Source organism: Pituophis catenifer, unplaced genomic scaffold (genome assembly GCF_029215685.1).
Source record: "Pituophis catenifer annectens isolate HBS135680 unplaced genomic scaffold, rPitCat1.0.hap2 SCAF_12, whole genome shotgun sequence".
Classification (NCBI taxonomy): Eukaryota; Metazoa; Chordata; class Lepidosauria; order Squamata; family Colubridae; genus Pituophis; species Pituophis catenifer.
Window position 1 is genome coordinate 17,553,819 of NW_027256892.1, and position 19,338 is coordinate 17,573,156.

At 42.5% G+C, this 19,338-nt stretch overlaps 1 protein-coding gene across 1 annotated transcript in view; it reads left to right on the forward strand.

The window, feature by feature from the left end:
• Positions 1 to 15,241, forward strand: part of ST14 (ST14 transmembrane serine protease matriptase) — a 54,190-nt gene extending 38,949 nt beyond the window's left edge. The window contains exons 12-19 of the mRNA XM_070952261.1: positions 2,298 to 2,402; positions 2,553 to 2,660; positions 3,350 to 3,463; positions 7,751 to 7,873; positions 10,112 to 10,298; positions 12,633 to 12,907; positions 14,265 to 14,401; positions 15,005 to 15,241. Coding sequence (XP_070808362.1) covers positions 2,298 to 2,402; positions 2,553 to 2,660; positions 3,350 to 3,463; positions 7,751 to 7,873; positions 10,112 to 10,298; positions 12,633 to 12,907; positions 14,265 to 14,401; positions 15,005 to 15,166 — 1,211 coding nt within the window. The 3' untranslated portion in view covers positions 15,167 to 15,241. The remainder of the gene's footprint in view (positions 1 to 2,297; positions 2,403 to 2,552; positions 2,661 to 3,349; positions 3,464 to 7,750; positions 7,874 to 10,111; positions 10,299 to 12,632; positions 12,908 to 14,264; positions 14,402 to 15,004) is intronic.
• Positions 15,242 to 19,338: the final 4,097 nt, after the last annotated feature.

Below are 19,338 nucleotides of genomic sequence, written 5' to 3' on the forward strand. Positions count from 1 at the left end.
CCTTCTCAGTCAGGAAAGGTTGAAACATTGAGACTTTTCGATAGAGAAGTCCTCTATGGGAGAGAGGAAAGTCCTTCCTTGATATGAAGTATCCTATAGAGCAGTGGTTCCTAACCATTTTGGGTCCATGGACCGGCAATGACGGTGGGGGGCAGGGGATGGTTGCCTAATCCCATGCATGCACAAATAAAGCTTCACCATGCTCACCCACAACACTATGGCAAAATAAGACTTTCCTCAGAGCAGAATTGCAAATATCCCATCCAGAATGGCAGCGGAACGTTGATGCTTTCACCTACCCTGTTTTCCCAAAAATAAGACCCAACCAGAAAATAAGCCTTAGCATTATTTTTTTCAGGATGCTCGTAATATAAGACCAACCCCAAAAATAAGCCCCAGTTAAGATTGTCAGCAGATGGAGGCATTTATTCTGTAAAGATAAAGGTTTCCATCGCACATATGTGCTAGTCGTTCCTGACTCTAGGGGGTGGTGCTCATCTCCGTTTCAAAGCCAAAGAGCCAGCGCTGTCCGAAGACGTCTCCGTGGTCATGTGGCTGGCATGACTAAATGCCAAAAGCACACGGAACGCTGTTACCTTCCCACCAAAGCTGGTCCCTATTTTTCTACTTGCATTTTTTACATGCTTTCGAACTGCTAGGTTGGCAGAAGCTGTTACAAGTAACGGGAGTTCACCCCATTATGTGGCGCGAGGGATTCGAACCACTGAACTGCCGACTTTTCGATCAATAAGCTCAATGTCTTAGTCATTGAGCCACCGCATCCCTTCTTTAGTATTGTATTTTCCCCAAAATAAGACCTAACCGGAAAATAAGCCATAATGTGTCTTTTGGAGCAAAAATTAATATAAGACCCAGTCTTTCTTGGGGGGAAACACCAGGGGCGAAATGCTCACAGTTCGGACTGGATCGCCTGATCCGGTAGCGATGGAGGCATGTGGTTCAGAGAACTGGTAGCAAAAATCCCTGCCCTCCCCCATGCCCAGCTGAGCCGCACAATCATCAGAGGCTTTTTTTTTTACTTTTAAAAGCATTTTTTCTACAACGTCTTCGGCCGAAAAAATGCTTTTAAAAAAAAGCCTCTGACCATCCAAGCTGAGTTGCCTGATCGTCAGAGGCATTTAAAATGAATGAACTGCCCCCAGAAATTCGTAAAATCTCTGATCTCCGTGTATTTTGCTGTGCCCTCAAAACCATGTTGTTCCGCCAGGCTGGGCTATCAATGTAAAGATTTTAATTGGTTTTAAATGGGATTTTAAATTTGGGGTTTTATAAATTGGGCCTATTATTTAATAATTTTAATTATTTTTAAATTTTGTCTGTCTTTGTGTTTTTAATTAGGCTGTACACCGCCCTGAGTCCTTCGGGAGAAGGGCGGTATAGAAATAAAATAAAATAAAATAAAATAAAATAAAATAATAAAATAAAATAAAATAAAATAATATAAAATAAAATAAAATAATAAAATAAAATAAAATAAAATAAAATAAAATAAAATAAAATAAAATAAAATAAAATAAAATAATAAAATAAAATAATAAAATAAAATAAAATAAAATAAAATAATAAAATAAATAAAATAAAATAAAATAAAATATAAAATAAAATAAAATAAAATAAAATAAAATATAAAATAAAATAAAATAAAATAAAATAAAATAAAATAAAATAAAATAATAAAATAAAATAAAATAAAATAAAATAATAAAATAAATAAAATAAAATAAAATAAAATATAAAATAAAATAAAATAAAATAAAATAAAATAAAATAAAATATAAAATAAAATAAAATAAAATAAAATAAAATAAAATATAAAATAAAATAAAATAAAATAAAATAAAATAATAAAATAATAAAATAAAATAAAATAAAATTATAATATAATATAATATAATATAATATAATATAATATAATATAATATAATATAATATAATATAATATAATATAATATAATAATAATAAAATAATAATAAAATAAAATAAATAAATAAAAAGAAAAAAAGTCTCTGCCGATCAGGCAACTCAGCTGGGATCGTCAGAGCCTTTTGAAAGCATTTTTTTACATCCTCTTCGCCGAAGAGGTTGTAGAAAAAATCGTTTTAAAAGTTAAAAAAAAAAGGCCACCCCCACCCAGTCACATTACCCCCACCACCACCAAGCCACGCCCAGAGAACCGGTAGTAACAAATTTTAGATTTCACCCCTGGGAAACACGGTATGTGGAATATTAATGTATTTATATGTTTTCTCTCCCCGTCCTCTTTGTTGACTTGCAGCTTGCCCAGGGAAATTCACCTGCAAAAGTGGCCGTTGTATCAAAAGAGAACTGCGCTGCGATGGGTGGCTTGACTGTCCAGATGGCAGCGATGAGAGAGATTGCAGTAAGTTCTCCTTTTCAGCTCCGTTCGGTGGTGTGGACGATGCTCGTAAGGCTTGTTTACTCTTTTTCAGTGGGCTGCGCCGCCCACAGTGTTCAAAGCTGTTGGTGGCCTTTCCATGACTGCACTGCTTGTTGTTGTCGTCTCCTTCAGATTGCACTGAGAATCAATTCCGATGCCACAATAATTGGTGCAAGCCAAAATACTGGCTTTGTGACACGGTGGATGACTGTGGGGACAACAGCGATGAACTGCAGTGCGGTGAGTCATTTTTATGAGTTGGAGAAATCTTGTGCACGAAGAACCGAGTTCACACTTTGGACCGCTCTTAGTATGAACTAGGACAGTGTTTCTCGACCTTGGTAGCTTGAAGATGGGTGGACTTCAACTCCCAGAATCCCCGGGAATGATTAGGGGACTGGAGGCTAAAACATATGAAGAACGGTTGCAGGAACTGGGTATGTCTAGTTTAATGAAAAGAAGGACTAGGGGAGACATGATAGCAGCGTTCCAATATCTCAGGGCTGCCCCAAAGAAGAGGGAGTCAAGCTATTCTCCAAAGCACCTGAGGGTAGGGCAAGAAGCAATGGGTGGAAACTAATCAAGGAGAGAAGCAACTTAGAACTAAGGAGGAATTTCCTGACAGTGAGAACAATTAATCAGTGGAACAACTTGCCTCCAGAAGTTGTGAATGCTCCAACACTGGAAGTTTTTAAGAAGAGATTGGACAACCATTTATCTGAAGTGGTGTAGGGTTTCCTGCCTAAGCGGGGGGTTGGACTAGAAGACCTCCAAGGTCCCTTCCAACTCTGTTATTCTATTCTATTTTGGATGGAGTCTGGCAAAAATCAGCTCCAGTGTTGAAGCAAAGCTACCATGACAGATAGTGGCTGGTGAGAATGACTTCTTCTCTAGCAATGGAAACTTACAATTTCTTTTTTCCTTCTCAGAATGTCCTCCTAATAGCTTCAAGTGCAATAACGGCAATTGCATCCCAGGGCAGCAGAAATGCGACGGAAAAGCAGACTGTGAAGATGGCAGCGACGAGGGGGAGTGTGGCTCCGGTAAAGGCACTAGAGTGGTGATAAACGTTGACCAAGGGAGGGGGAAGCTATGAAAATTGTGGTTTGTAAGCAGGGATGATTTGGGTATGTCTAGTTTGATGAAGCTGGAATTGGGTATGTCTAGTTTGATGAAAAGAAGGACCAGGGTTGACATGATAACTGTTCCAATATCTCAGGGGTTGTTACAAAGAAGAGGGAGTCAAGCTATTCTCTAAAGCACTTGAAGGCAGGACAAGAAGCAATGGATAGGAACTAATCAAGGAGAGAAGCAACCTAGAACTAAGGAGAAATTTCCTGACAGTTAGAACAATTAATTACTGGAACTACTTGCCTCCAGAAGTTGTGAATGCTCCAACACTGGAAGTTTTTAAGAAGAGACTGAATAACCATTTGTCTGAAGTGGTGTAGGGTTTCCTGCCTAAGCAGGGGGTTGGACTAGAAGACCTCCAAGGTCCCTTCCAACTCTGTTATTCTATTTCTAAGATAGATGTTTTCTTGTCCATTGCGATCAGGTCTTGGGGAACAGTGGAGATGAGGGGAAACTGAGGTCCCCAGGATGAGTTCATACCACTGCTTTCCTTATGAAGAAGAGGTTAGCCCATGGTTCAAACAGTTAAACCCCTTCAGAATTGGGGGAAGGACCCTAACATACTTGCTATTTTTCATCTAACCTTCTTTTCTGCTGCTGGATATAAAGATGAAGTCCTAGCAGTAATAGGGTATCTCTAGAGTAGAGTAGCGTAGCGTAGCGTAGCGTAGCGTAGCGTAGAGTAGAGTAGAGTAGAGTAGAGTAGAGTAGAGTAGAACAGAACAGAACAGAACAGAACAGAACAGAACAGAACAGAACAGAACAGAACAACAGAACAGAACAGAACAGAATTCTTTATTGGCCAAGTGTGATTGGACACACAAGGAATTTGTCTTAGGTGTATATGCTTTCAGTATACATAAGGAGAATAAAGTACATTCTTCAAGAATAAAAAGATACAACACTTAGTGATAGTCATATATAACACTTATAACACTTACATATAACACATAGATATAACACTTAGTGATCGTGATACGAACTCAATTTGTCCCTATTTCCCCACCATTCTAGAGTGGGACATTGGCAGAGAGGAACAAACTGAATAAGCCTTCTTCAACTCTTTGAAGGCATCAACCTTAATCATGGAGTCATTATTTTTCTTTCAACATGTAAATTACAAAAAAAAAAAAAAAAAAAAAAGGAAATGACCATCTCCAAGAATGTTTGAAGACTCTAAGCCTCTAAGAGTTGAAGTCTACAAGTCTTCAAGCTGCCAAATTTGAAGACTCCTGCTCTAAACTCTTCAAAACTGCCCGTTCTCAGTTTGACCAGGAATTAGTAATAGATCATTTATTCTAAGTAGCACATCAACGTGGCCTGTTCTTTTTCTCTGAAGCTTCTCAACACCATATCGATCCCTGTTTCGAAACCAAGCCAAGATATATATTTTTTATTCTCTCAGACCTTTTCATATGAACTCTGTCCAACCGCCATGGGACTCTTAATTAACCTCGTTTCTGTAGCTTTCGTTTCAATTCCCTACTGGGTAAATCTTTTTTTTTAATGACTTTTAATGGTAGGATTCTGGCATAGTTTGTATCTGAAGCTGTGTGTTTTTCTTTGGAACTTTCAAGGAAGATTTATGAGCCACCTGACAAATATAAAATATAAGTGTGGGTGTGTGTTTCAGGGGCGGGTTTCGAAACTTGTCGCTACCAGTTCGCTCGTGGGCACGTAGGCGCTCGTGCATGCGTGTGACGCTTCTGGGCATGCACAGCAGCGTATGGGTGGGTGGGCGGAGCCTCCTGCCCCTGCCGCTACAGGTTCGCCTGATTCGGGGTGAACCAGTAGCAACCCATCACTGGTGTGTTTGTGTGTGTGTGTGTGTGTGTGTGTGTGTGTGTGTATGTATTGGGTGGGTTCTACTTACCTTTACTACCGGTTCGCAGCGGGAGTGCACATCCGCTTTTGCGCATGCGCAGAAGCTTCTGCACTTGCGCAGATGACCCATGATGATGTCATGGCAGGTGGGCGGAGCCTCCCGCTGGTTTTACTACCGGTTCTATAGAACTGGACAGAACCGGGAGCAATCCACCACTGGTATGTATGTGTGTGTGTGTGTGTGTGTGTATAGTCTGGAGGGCATTGTGTAATTTTTCTTTAAAAATTCTCTCATGGAAGTAGACATCCTTTCCCACAAGAGAGAGGGCATTCAGAAAAATAGTGTGTTTTGCAGGTAATCCTCTGCTTACAACATTTTGTTTAGTAACTGTTCAAAGTTACAGTGGCAGTGACTTATGAACCATTGTTCACATTTACGACCATTGCAGTCCAGTGGTGGGTTCCTCCCGGTTCCGCCCAGTTCCGCCGAGCCGGTAGTGGTGACGATATGACGTCATCAAACTGGTTCTGCCCCCCCGCGTTATTCTTACCTTTTATTTGGCCCCACCCCCAATCTATTGCTGCCTCCCGAGTCCCAGCTGATCGGCTGGAAGGAAAAAAGCTGTTTAAACTCTTCAAAGGGCTGCCCTACAGCTGATCAGTGTTAAAAGGCAGTTGGTGGTAGACAGGTGCCTGCAAAAACAAATGAGTAGACCGGTACAGCTCTGCAAGCAGTTAAAAGCCTGGTAGACCAGTACCTCTGCTAAATCCTAAAGAATTGTCACATGACCATCGAACTATGCCCACAAAATAAGCCACCCCCACAGAACCGGTAGTAAAAAAATTTAGAACCCACCCCTGTTGCAGTCACATATGATCAAAATTCAGATGTTCGGCAACTGACTCACATTTATGACTTCTGGGTACGTGTGATCCCCTTTTCAACCTTCCGACAAGCCAGGTCAATGGGGAAGCCAGATTCACTTAACAACCGTGTTACTAACTTAACAACTGCAGTGACTCACTCAACGGCTGTGGCCAGAAAGGTCATAAAACGGGGCAGAATTCAGCTGTGGTTGTAATTCGAGGACTGCCTATGCTTCCTTGAAAGGGAATAGCCAGATCCATGGTGTTAACAATGCTGTGGAAAAGATTCAAATAGTTCCAGACTCCATTTTGCATTCCTCGCCTGGGGGACACTTGCCATCCTCCTTTCTTCTTCTTCTTTTGCCATATCCGTCATCGGATGTTGGCGATCATGTTGGCAATCCTATTTTTGTCAACAGCCGTATGAAAAAGTGCTGCTGAGTTTTGTCCAAACCAGTCCCTTAGCTTTTGAAGCCATGATGTTCTTCTTCGGCCTGGACCTTGTTTGCCTTCAGTCTTTCCTTGGAGGATTAAGTGAAGGATGCCGTATTTTTCTGGGTGTCCCATCACCTGTCCAAAATATTCTAACTTTCGCTTTTTAAAGGCTTTGATGATTTCCCTTTGCTTTCCCAGGTGTCTTATCACCTCCTCATTTGTGATTTTGTTAATCACAAAGTACCCTTTGAGTTTACGCACGAAAGTGACTGAGAATGATTGTGGATAATAACAATTAACATACAAACAAACTGGTTTTTGATAATATTTTACTTTTAGGGAAAAAGCAAAATCATAGTCCAAAAACATTCCAAGTCATACACATATAAAGTGAGATAAAGATCAGTCCAGGGATATTTTCCAATATAAAGTCTTCTTACCAGTTGTAGAAAAATACAATAAAACAGCTCGTCTTTAGTTTCATTCAGGAACACAGTTCAATATAAAAACAGTCAATAAATATTTGAAAAGCAATAAATAGTCATGATCAAGAAATGATCATGCAGAGAGATCAAATATAGAGTTACAGCATATCAGCAGGTAAAATGGTGTAATGTTCACACAAACCATAATTCAGCTCTCCTTTAAGTACATTGGCTACAGAGCTCAGGCAATCAGGATGCAGGATGATGCAACACAATTTTTAAAGCTATATAATACTTTTAGCTACAAACACACAATGTTGGTTTATATATTTCCTGACCAACCAGTTGGGCAATAACAATTTCCTAACACAAGTTATACGTAACAGCCGTCTGTAAATCCACATTTCAAATGCTTCTAGTTTCTTCAAGTGGCTTTCTGTCAGAGACCAACTCTACTCCGTAGAGCAGGATAGAAAAGATGTAACATCTGACAAGCTTGATTTTCAGTCTTGGGCTTATGTCGTGACTGCAGAAGACCTTTTTCATTTCATTTTTCATCCTCCTTTACCAAACAAAATTGTTCCCACAATCATCTGGTGACCTCCTCTTCTGACATTATGTTTTTTTTAATCTCTGCTTTATTCAAAGCGGTCAGCATTACCTGTCAAGCATATACCTACAAATGCCGCAACAATATGTGTGTGAGCAAGAAGAATCCGGAATGTGATGGAACGGCAGATTGTAGCGACAAATCAGATGAAGAGAATTGCAGTAAGTTCTGATTATATCAAGATACCCTGTTTTCCTGAAAATACGACCTACCCTGAAAGTAAGTCCTAGCTTGATTTTTACATGTGCACCCAATATAAGCCCTACCCTAAAATAAGCCCTAATTAAGATCCCATCCACTCCAGAGTGCACGGGTAAAAATTAAGCTAGGGTGAGGATGGGTGGGAGGGGGTGGAGCTGCCCTACTACTTACCTTTGGACAGTTGTAGCCAGGCCTCACACACCCTGACACCTGCCTCTCTGGCCCATTTCTTCTGCAGCTGGCGAGGCTTTCCTGAAGGCTTCTGTAGCTGATAACAAAGCTCCGGATCGATCCAGAGCTCTGTTATCGGCTGCAGTGGCCTTCAGGAAAGCCTTGCCGCCGCAGAAGAAGTTCCTGAAGGCCTCTGACAATGAAAAGGAGGCCGGGGGTGATGTGCACAAGTGAAGTTGTCAGTGGATGACATTCACCGAAAATAAGACCTGGGGCCTTTTTTGGTTGCAAAAAAAAATATAAGACAAGGTCTTATTTTCGGGGAAACACGGTACCAAGAAAGTGGATAAGCTGAGAGGTGAATAAATTCACAAATGTAGCAATTTTGGAAAATTAAGCTAGCTTGCATGAAAGGTTTGTAAACTTCGATGATGATGATGATGATGATTACTACTACTATTATTGTTTGCACTTGGTGGTTTTTGAGTTGAGTAAGTAGGGCAACCTACTTGGGTCTAGATCAGGGATGAAATGCTCCCAGTTCGGACTGGATCGCCTGATCCAGTAGCGATGGCGGCGGGTGGTTCGGAGAACCAGTAGCAAAAATCCCTGCACACACACACACACCCCATGCCCAGCTGAGCCGCATGATCATCAGAGGCTTTTTTTTTTTTTTACTTTTAAAAGCATTTTTTCTACAACCTTTTCCAACCGATAAAAATGCTTTTAAAAGTAAAAAAAAGAAAGCCTCTGATGATTGTGCGACTCAGCTGGGATCGTCAGAAGCTTTTCAAAGCATTTTTTTAAAAAGCCTCTCTGAAGATCCCAGCTGAGTTGCCTGATCGGCGGAGGCTTTTCAAAGCATTAGAAAAAATTGTTTTAAAAGTTAAAAAAAAGTTGGCCACGCCCACCCAGTCACATTACCCCACAACCACCAAGCCATGCCCACAGAACCAGTAACAAATTTTACATTTCATCCCTGATCTAGATGGCCATGTTTGTTCTTTCTGTCCCACCTGGAGAGCACAGAGTATGTGCTGTGAATATTATAACATTATTCTTGATCTGTTTTGGGGGTGTTGGAAGCAGTGCTGATAGGCAGGATAGTCCTATTAGCCAGAGGTACTTATTTCTCAGTTATGAGGAATGCTGGCTCCCTTTTAGAGAGATTGGGAGTTATTTCCGTCCCAATGTCTTCCAAATATTTTTCACAACCCTTAATGTAGAAAAGAGTAGATGAAAACAGAGCTCAGTTCCTGCCGTGATGTTAAAGAGGTGACAGAATTTGGGGAAGTACTTTTTCCACACAAAGGATTGTGGGAAATTCTTGTTGAATGTTCCAAAGGCAACTTTTCCAAAAGGCAACTAGATCAGGGGTCAGCAACCTGCAGCTCTGGAGCCGCATGTGGCTCTTTCACCCCTCTGCTGTGGCTCCTTGTCATTCAAAATATGCATCACAACCGCCAATGTGCGACACCCACCGGCACGCGATTTATTGAGCTTTTCAACCCCCGGTAGGCCAACCATGGATAAATCCAAGAAAAGAAAAGTTTCAGAAGAAAACGGAACATTTAATTCAACTACATATGCTAGTTTTGTGGCCGCTCAAGAAATAGTCAGGCACGGGAAGGGTTTTGTGGCTCCCGGTGTTTTCTTTTCTGTGGGAAACGGGTCCAAATGGCTCTTTTGAGTGTTTAAGGTTGCAGACCCCTAGACTTTCTTCTTGTTATTGTTTTCCTTGTAAATGTTTCGCTTCTCATCCAAGAAGCTTCTTCAGTTCATGAAGAACTGAATGGAAGAAGCTTCTTGGATGAGAAGCGAAACATTTTCAAGGAAAATAAGAAACCCCAAGAAAGTCCAGTTGCATTTTGGAAAAGCACCTTTGGGACAACCAATGACTGAATGGTTGAGAATCACCATAAACTCTTATTGAATGTCTTGACTGATGGCCAAGCATCTCTTTGAACTGAGGAGACCAATTGAACTGAAGCTTTTTTGGGTGTGTGTCTGAATTTTGTTCCTTTTAGACTGTGGCATCCGTGCGTATAGCAAGCAGTCCCGGATTGTGGGTGGAATGGACTCCGATTTGGGCGAATGGCCCTGGCAGGTCAGTCTGCATGTCCAGAGCGAGGGTCACGTCTGTGGGGCTTCCTTGATATCCAACAAGTGGCTGGTCACGGCTGCCCATTGCTTTGCTGAAAAGAACTACATCAGGTAGGTAGAGGTTTTTTAATATCATGCTTCAGAAGTTAATTGTTTTTTTTAAAAAAAATTTTAAACTTCATTGAATTTTTAAAGTAAAGAAATCAGAAGAGTGGGAGGGGGGCTCACCTTGACTGGGGTAATGTCGGGGTTCCTAGTAATAGATCCATTACAAGCAAGAACTCCGAGGCAGGTGGATTCCTCAAAGAATAGCTTTATTGGAAATATCATATTGGCACATATCTGGTTAAAAACCAAATCTGAGGGGCCCCTGAGCTTTCACCTAATTAAAAGTAAAAGTTTTTCCCCTTAACTGCAAACAATCAGTCACATGCAGTGGTGGGATTCAGCCGGTTCGGCCTGGTTCAGGCGAATGGGTAGTTAAATTGCTGGCTGACCATACCCTTCCCTGCCCCGCCCCTTCCAGGAGTCCTCATGTGCCCCATTTTGGCTCCTAGGTGCAGGGGGGCCTTCTAGGCGCAAAACAGGGCACGGGGAGGGGAGCGGTGCCCCCCGTGCCCCATTTTTGCTCCCAGGGGGGGTTCAGGAGGCCGAATGCTACCTGTCACACCCCCTGACCACGCCCATCATGTCCACGCCCACCCAGCCAGTCATTAGGGCAGAGAATCGGTTCTTAAATTATTTGAATCCCACCACTGGTCACATGGCCCAATCAAGGCAGCGTCCGCTGGTCTGGTGACATCACTCCTCCTTCCTCTGGCCAGGTGTGAGAACGTCCTTGGTTGCCAAGAGAAAGTATTTTATTTTGACTACACAACCTCAGCTATCTCTAATCCCCCCCTTCCCTATCCCTCAACTCCAAGATGGCTCCGGCCAGATTAGCTTCAGGGTTGACAGGGGTAAGATGTTCCATAGGGTGGGGATAGCAGCTGAGAAGGCCCTTCCCAAGATCCCACTGTCAGGTTTCGAGGTCGTCTCAAATAAATTGCATTTCAAACAAAGTCTTTGAAGAAAAACTCCCATTTATTAAGCACAACATTCTAACTCCGACTCATCGCAGCCAACACTGACTTCCAGACCCAAAACCCTCCCTTTCCATTCCCCACTCCCCTGCACTCATTGGCCATCTTCCAAGTCACTCTACCCCTAATCTACTGCTCCAGCTCAAAGGAATTTCCCCCATCCCATCCCATCTCCTAGGGGATATTATCTCCAGGGAAAATAAGTAGGTGAAAAGTCAAATGTCCCTTTCCAGACGCCTCCGCTTCTCCTTCTTATGTCAGCACTAGAGTAACTGCAGCTTGAAGTGCTGACACCCGCCATGTTAGCTGGGGAATTCTGGGAGTTGAAGTCCACAAGTCTTAAAGTTGCCAAGTTTGGAGACCCTCAAAAGACCAATAGGATATAGACCATGGCCCTCCTTGCTTGACTGGTTGGGAACGGGTCGATGTAATTGGGATGGGAGGGTTCTGCAAGTATCCTGATCCCGTGCAGTTGTTACATTTCTAACATGATTGTTAAGTGAATCTGGCCTCCTCATTGACTTGGCTTGCCAGAGGGGATCACGTGACCCCAGGACACTGCAACCATCATAAATATGAACCAGTTGCCAAATGTCTGAATTTTGATCACATAATCCCCATGGGATAAAAGTTGTAAGTCTGAAACCGGGTCATAGGTTTTTCACTACTGTTGTGACTTGAAATGGTCACTAAACAGTGGTTTTAAGTCAAGGACTACTGTTGTGGCCCGCCAGCAGCCAGCAGAGCTGGCAGCAGATTCAGACAGTGAGGAGGTTGGGGAGGAACATGGGCCAGTCCTGGAGTCTGGGGAAGGCTCTGATGAGGGCTCTGCATCAGAGGCAGAGAGAGGACCAGGGCCGGATGCCAGTTATCAGCTGCCTTCAGAGGCAGACATCAGTGAGGCAAATGAACAGCTGGAGCCTGTTCCCAGTGTGCCCATGCACAGAGCTGCCAGGAGAAGGGAACAGCTAAAGAACAAGGGTCGACTCAGGAGTAAGGCCACAGGTAGATGATGAATGGCCCCTCCCATAGGGAATAAAAGAGGAGCGAAAGGGGAGTGGAGTTTGCAGGAGACAATTAGTTCGCTTAATTGTTTCTGTGACTCTCCGAGACTCCTTGCCAAGTTTTGAAGATATCGGCCTGGCAGCTCTCCAAGGTCTATGACTGTAAATTCTCCCTTGAAAGACTTTGCTGGATGTGAATGAGAAGAATTCACAGTAACTTAATAAAAAGGGCTTTTTGTCATGACAAGGATTCTGCTTCGTGCTTTTTGGGGAAGCCTAGCTCAGAACAACTACCTGCATTCAAAAATGCCCTTGCTAGTCTCGCCCTCGCTAACCGAGATACCTTGCTCTGCCTGCAGATATAACGATCCCTCCCTGTGGACTGCCTACATGGGTCTTCTGGATCAGGAGAAAAGGTCGAATAGCCACGTTCAGAAAAGGGCTATCAAGAAAATCATCACCCACCCGTTCTTCAATGACTTCACATATGACTATGACATTGCCCTGATGGAGCTGTCCACACCCATCACTCTTTCCAAAGAAATCATTCCTATCTGTTTACCTGATGCCACCCACGAATTCCCTGCAGGGAAAGCCATCTGGGTGACCGGATGGGGAAGGACTGGAGAAACAGGTGAGTCAAGGAACGGGAAGAGGAAGGTGTCTCCTTGGGGAAAAGATTATTGAGATGCACCAATCTGCAGCTCGTTTTGGACAAACATCCAGTTTTGGTCTCCATGATGTAAAAAAGATGTGGAGACTCTAGAAAGAGTGCAGAGAAGAGCAACCAAGATGATTAGGGGACTGGAGGCTAAAACATATGAAGAACCATTGCGGGAACTGGTTATGTCTAGTTTAATGAAGAGAAGGACTAGGGGAGATATGATAGCAGGGTTCCAATATTTGAGGGCTGTCACAGAGAGGAAGGGGTCAAATTTTCAAGCGCCTGAAGGCTGGACAACGAATAATGGATGGAAACTAATCAAGGAGAGAAGCAACCTAGAAATAAGGAGAAATTATTTGACAGTTACAACAAGTAATCAGTGGAACAGCTTGCCTTCAGAAGTTGTGAATGCTCCAACACTGGAAGTTTTAAAGAAGAGATTGGATAACCATTTGTCTGAAGAGGTGTAGGGTTTCCTGCCTAAGCAGGGGGTTGGACTGGAAGACCTCCAAGGTCCCTTCCAACTCTGTTATTCTATTCTAAACGTAAATGAGTGAGTGACTCCATCTGAAATTTTTCCTAGGTGGCAAAATGCCGGATGGTAAACATGCTTGTGCCACTAGCGCAGGTTTCAAAACATTGTCTGTCTCTCCCTCGATTCATGAACATACAGCATACAACCTAGAACGTAGAATAATAAAGTTGGAAAAGAACTTGGAGATCTTCTAGACAAGAGTAGATTGCTCCTTGCTCGAGAAGGAAATCCTATACCATTTTAGACAAGTGTCTGTCTTGTTTTGAAAGCCTCCAGTGATGGAGCACTCAGAACTTCTGAAGGCAAGGACAATTTCTGTCCCATTGATTGATTGCTCTCACCATTAGGAAATTTCCGCTTACTTCTAAGGTGGTTTCTCTCCTTTGGTTAGTTTCCGTCCATTGCAATGCAAGCCAGTCAAAAAGAGCAAAGGCCAAAGATGTATCAACAGAGGCTACACAAATAAATCAGCATTCTAAAACTTTTTGAAAACCCCATTTGTTTTCACTCGTAACATTGTTTCTCCAAATGCCCAGAGTCCTCGATTTACAATCATCCTTTGGATTTGGATGTCCATGGCTATGCAGTGCAGTCATTAAATGAACCGTGGCCAATTTTATGACCTTGTTTGTACGGTGATTATGCGAATTTGGCTTTCCCCGTTGACTTTGCTTGTCAAACGGTGATCCTCTAATCCCAGGGTACTGCAACTTTTGTAACTACATCCCGGTTGCCAATTCGGATTATGTGACTTCCCTAAATCTCATGCAAACCTTTCTGATTTTTTGGCAGCTCCTGGTGCCAGTATTTTGCAGAAGGCAGAAATCCGAGTGATCAATCAGACCATGTGTGAGTCCCTTCTGGTCAATCAACTCACTGCACGGATGATGTGTGTAGGAGTCCTGACGGGAGGAATTGATGCTTGCCAGGTGAGAAAGTTTGCGATTTCTTCTGGAGACGTTCAAGCCCTTTAGATGTTCTTCTGGAGAAGTTCAAGCCCTTTAGAGGTTCTTCTGGAGATGGTCAAGCCCTGAAGAACAGCAAGCCCTTTAGATGTTACTCAATGGCAATAAATAGACAGCTCCAGCCAGTCCATCTAGATGATAGAGAGTTGTTTAGCAGCATTGGGAGGTCTATCTGCTCCTTCACCATCCTTGTAGGCACTTGGCAACAAAGCAGCCACTAAACATAGAGCATAGACTGTGCTCAGCCCATCTCACTCTGCTCTTCTTCTATTGTTTATCTCCCTCAAGAACAGGGGTGTCCAACCTTGGCAATTTTAAGACCTGTGGACTTCAGCTCCCAGAATTCCCCAGTCAGCCATGTTAGCTAGAGGATTCTGGGAGTTGAAGTCCACAAGACTTAAGGTTGCCAAGGTTGGACACTCCTGCTCCAGAAGGTCCAACCTATAAAAGAATCCATCCAACCAATTCTGGCAACTCCTTAGAAAAACTTCTTGGAAGTATGAAGTGAGGGAAGGGAGGACCCGAGATTTTGTTCCTTGATTAACCGTTGCCTCATTTCCTTTTAAGGGAGATTCTGGAGGACCGCTTACCAGCCTGGAAGTTAACAATAGGATGTTCCTAGCTGGTATAGTCAGCTGGGGAGATGGTTGCGCTCGCCGGAACAAGCCAGGAGTCTACACCCGGGTCACTAAGCTACGAACATGGATCAAAGAGAAAACAGGGTTGTAGGTGGTTTCTGCCACTAGGATTGTTCACCCATCTGACCCCTCGTGCAGGCCGGTCAACCTGGCCATTGAAGAAGACTTTCCCACATGATGTGAAGGGAACCCTGTCTCAAACGTTCAACCCTTCTCTCCTTTTGTTCTCGTTCTTCTGGATCTCCCGGGTGGGGAAGGTTGGTTTGATAACGAATGACCCACCTGGATTAATTGTATATGGACCGTTGCCACCTGGAGATCCGTCCAGCTGCTTCTTTCCTTGCTTCTGTCTCCTGAAATCACCGCAGTGTCTTCATTTAAACCTGAACTGAATTTTTGACTTGGCCTGGAGCTCCGCCACAGATCTGACTTTTGCACCAGGTGTGCAAGGGAAGGTTGGGGACCAATTTGAGATGGGATTATACAGGCTCCTCTTTTTCCAAGCGCCAAACAGATGACAGTGGGAAGAAAAGAAGATTAACCTGCCTTTTTAGAACACAGATTGGAGGTCTGTCTCTGGGCTTGACAGCCTGTTCTTTTTTCCTTCTTGTGTCCGACATGATGCCGCCTGCGATTATCCTACGGCCTTATAACTCTTCCCTTAAAATTCCTCATTAAGAGTCAGGTTGCTATCTTTGCTTTTCTCAGTGTGCAAATCCCCGGAATTCTTACGGAAAAGGAATTACGACCGTTTCCAGATTTGCTATGATGTGGACTGATTTAGGGCAGGGGTCTCCAACCTTGGCAACTTTACGACTTGTGGACTTCAATTCCCAGAATTCCTCAGCCAGCAAAGCAAAGCTGAGGAATTCTGAGGAAGCAAAACTGGCTGAGGAATTCTGGGAGTTGAAGTCCACAAGTTGTAAAGTTTGCCAAAGTTGGAGACCCCCCTGATTTAGGGCTATAATATCACTGCAAAATTTGGTGGAACCACTAGAGGGGAGCAGAGAGATTTTTTTAAAAGCTGTCTTTTGCTCATAGCCAGTGATATTCTAGATATTTGCAGCAGAAATTATGGCAGCAGCTTCTTTGATTAAATTTCTTCTTTTTTTCTCTCTCTCTCTCCCTGTCCCCCCTGAGTGAACTTCACAATATCGGTGCAGAATTGCCTTTAAAATACAGCCTTGTTATGTCAACAAAGTAAGCACTGAAAATCATATTTGATCTGCAATGTAAGAAGCATTATATCAGATCTTGCTGATTTTAAAAGGAATATTTCCCATCTCTGACTTCACCTCCTTTTTATAATATGCTGATTGGAGATGCAAAGGGAAGAAAATCAGGAAGGGGGGGAAATGACAGCCAATATATTTTACCCCCCCCCCTCTGAATTTCTCCTTTCCCATCCTCATTTGTTTTTACACCTGTCTTTACATCTCACCCACCAGCATAATTTAGATTGAGATTCCTCCTTGATATATATATATATTTAAAACCCTATTTCTATCCATTGGAGTCCCTGGGATAAAAAGTTCTAACTTTAGCATTTTTTTTTTTGGTAGGCAGAATCGAGTTCTATAGGGGTTCTGTCGATTATTATTAGGTTGCCTGCAAAGCTCCAAAATGCCTTTGAGGATTTAAAAAAACCCTGACAATCGGGGAATAATAGCCTTTTTGCTCTCCTGTGCTTCCGTCTAAAAGCCCAGTTGAAATATTTGGGACTTGCAATCCACTTGCCTCTACGTTTCATAAAAAACAACAGCAATTGATTCTGGATTTTTTCCAACAGTGAAAAATCAGAATTCTTTCCATCAAGGGTTGGAATATGGTGGATGGAAATGGGAATGAGGGGAGAGCTTCAAAGCAAGCCTGTGAGATCTCACCTATCTTGCTTGTTTGAAGCTTGAAAAGCTCGTGCCTTGCATCTAAGTGGGACTTGCATCTCCTGAGCCATCAGCAAGACCTACTCTCTTTGAAGCTCCTCTTGGCTCTTGTGAAATGCTACATGTTTCAGATGTTCTGAGACTTGGCTTCCTGAGCTTCTTGAGAGACATTCTGAGATTATTTGTAGACCCTTGGCATTCTTGTCGCCTTCTCCAAATCCCATCTTATCCAGGAGGTTTTATAGTAGCCCTTTCAATGTCCACGAGAAAGCCCACCTTGGAAAAACGTTGATATGGAGCAGAAATCTCGAGACCCTGCACTTTTAATCCAGTCCCTCTGCAGCTGTTTACCTCATTAGAATGAGATAGATGTAGAGAGATCTAGAGAATATAATTGCGTATGTGTGAATGTGTGTGTGTGTGTTTGTATGGGTGGATTGTTTCCTTTTTCTGCCCTGTTTTGGGGCAGATTGGCATTACCACAATGTGCCTTATTGTACAGCCTTGTTTAATCTATGGTACTCTACAGCAAGGGTCTCCAACCTTGGCAACTTTAAGACTTGGGGACTTCAACAAAGCTTTGCTGGCTGAGGAACTCTGGGAGTTGAAGTCCACAAAGCTTTGCTGGCTGAAGAACTCTGGGAGTTGAAGTCCCCAAGTCTTAAAAGTTGCCAAGGTTGGAGACCCCTGCTCTGCAGCATTTCTTTCTTCTTAGGACCCCCTAAGGTTCTTGATAGGTTGATGATTGAAGGCCATTAGTTCTCCAATCTGGGGTCTCCCTGGTAGCTTTGTGTCATTAGCATTCTTCTTCTTCTTCCCCAGCTATTGTCCAACACCTGGTTAGGTGTTCTGGGAGTTGTAGTCCAGCCTTTTTAAGGGAGTGCTTCTATCCTGCGGTGTCAAATGCTGATTTGCTTCGGTGTTTGCTGGCTGCACCAACAGAATTTGAGCCTTCTTCGAGTAGAATAAGTGCCTCTGTCTAAGCCTTTGAGTGAAAGAAAAGATGACTGAGAGATTGTTTAGGAAACAAACACTATTAAGTAGAGCTAGATAGAGCTAAAACGTTTCTTCAAGCCTATGAACAAGACTGTTGTATTTCACTGTGTGATCTGTCTTGTTGTGTTTTTTTTGGTTTTTTTTACAACTGTTGCTTTTACAACTGATGGACAAGTAATGGTTCTTTACTGTAAAACTTAAGTGTTGTCCTGTACATCTGTTGGTCCAAAGTGTAGACTAGAGAAAATTATTTGAATGCAAAGGATATTTAACAATCTGGGAAATTCTTCACTATGTCCTTTTCTTTAAAGCACAAAGCGACAGAAAGAGATCAGTGCAGAACTTAACTGTTTTATTTCACGTTAAAAGAAAGCGTTTTCAAAATGGTTTGAAACTAATCAGCTCAATTTTACTTCTTACCGTGTTTGCATGTATATAAAAATTGTATCTTTTTTTTTTAAAAAAAATGCTGTAAATAGCTTAAATACGAGAAAACTGTACCAAACAGTTTTTAATTCCCACCAATATTTCTGTCCCTCCTTTTTATTTTTTATTGGAAAACTGAATGAAGTGGAAATGTCTGATGATTCTTAATCTGTTATTAAACTTGTTTTTTAATGGATGCTTCATTTTAATTTGTCATGTACTGTGGGGTTGAAATGTTTTTGAAAAGCTGGCCTGAGTAAAGATCCTGTAAGCAACGAGAACCACAAAACAGAAGAACAGCATCAAGATCACAAGAATTGGTGCAGCAAGTCCTCGATTTATGACCACAACTGAACCCAAAATTTCTGCTGCGAAGTGAAACAGTTGTCAAATGAATTTGGCTCCGTTTTACGATATTTCTTGCCAAAGTTGTTAAGTGAATCACTGCAGTTCAGTAAACCTGGGCTTCCCTGTTGACTTTGCTTGTCAGAAGGTCGCAAAAGGGGATTCACATGACCCCAGGACACTGCGACCGTCATAAATACGAATCAGTTGCCAAGCGTCTGAATTTTGATCATGTGACCACGGGGATGCTGCAACGGTCATAAATGTGAAAAATGGTGATAAGAGCACTTTTTTCAGCACTGTTGTAACTTCAGTCATTAAATGAACTATTGTAAGTCAAGGACTATCTGGTTTTTTTTAAAGTATGGGATGTGTTAGTCAGGGATCACTGAGGCAGCTGGCTGCCTCTGTGCAAGGAATTTTTTCGGGCGGTGTTATCTTACCCGTGGGACGCCTGAATGCCAGTAGGCATCTTTTCTTGTCCCTACATGGTTTATTCACTCATGGGAATTGAGCTGCTGAGCTGCCGACCTCAGCAGTGTGCAGGCCCAGCTTCTTACCACGTGAGCCACTGTGACCCCCAAGGACTATCGGTAATATCAACTTCCAATTG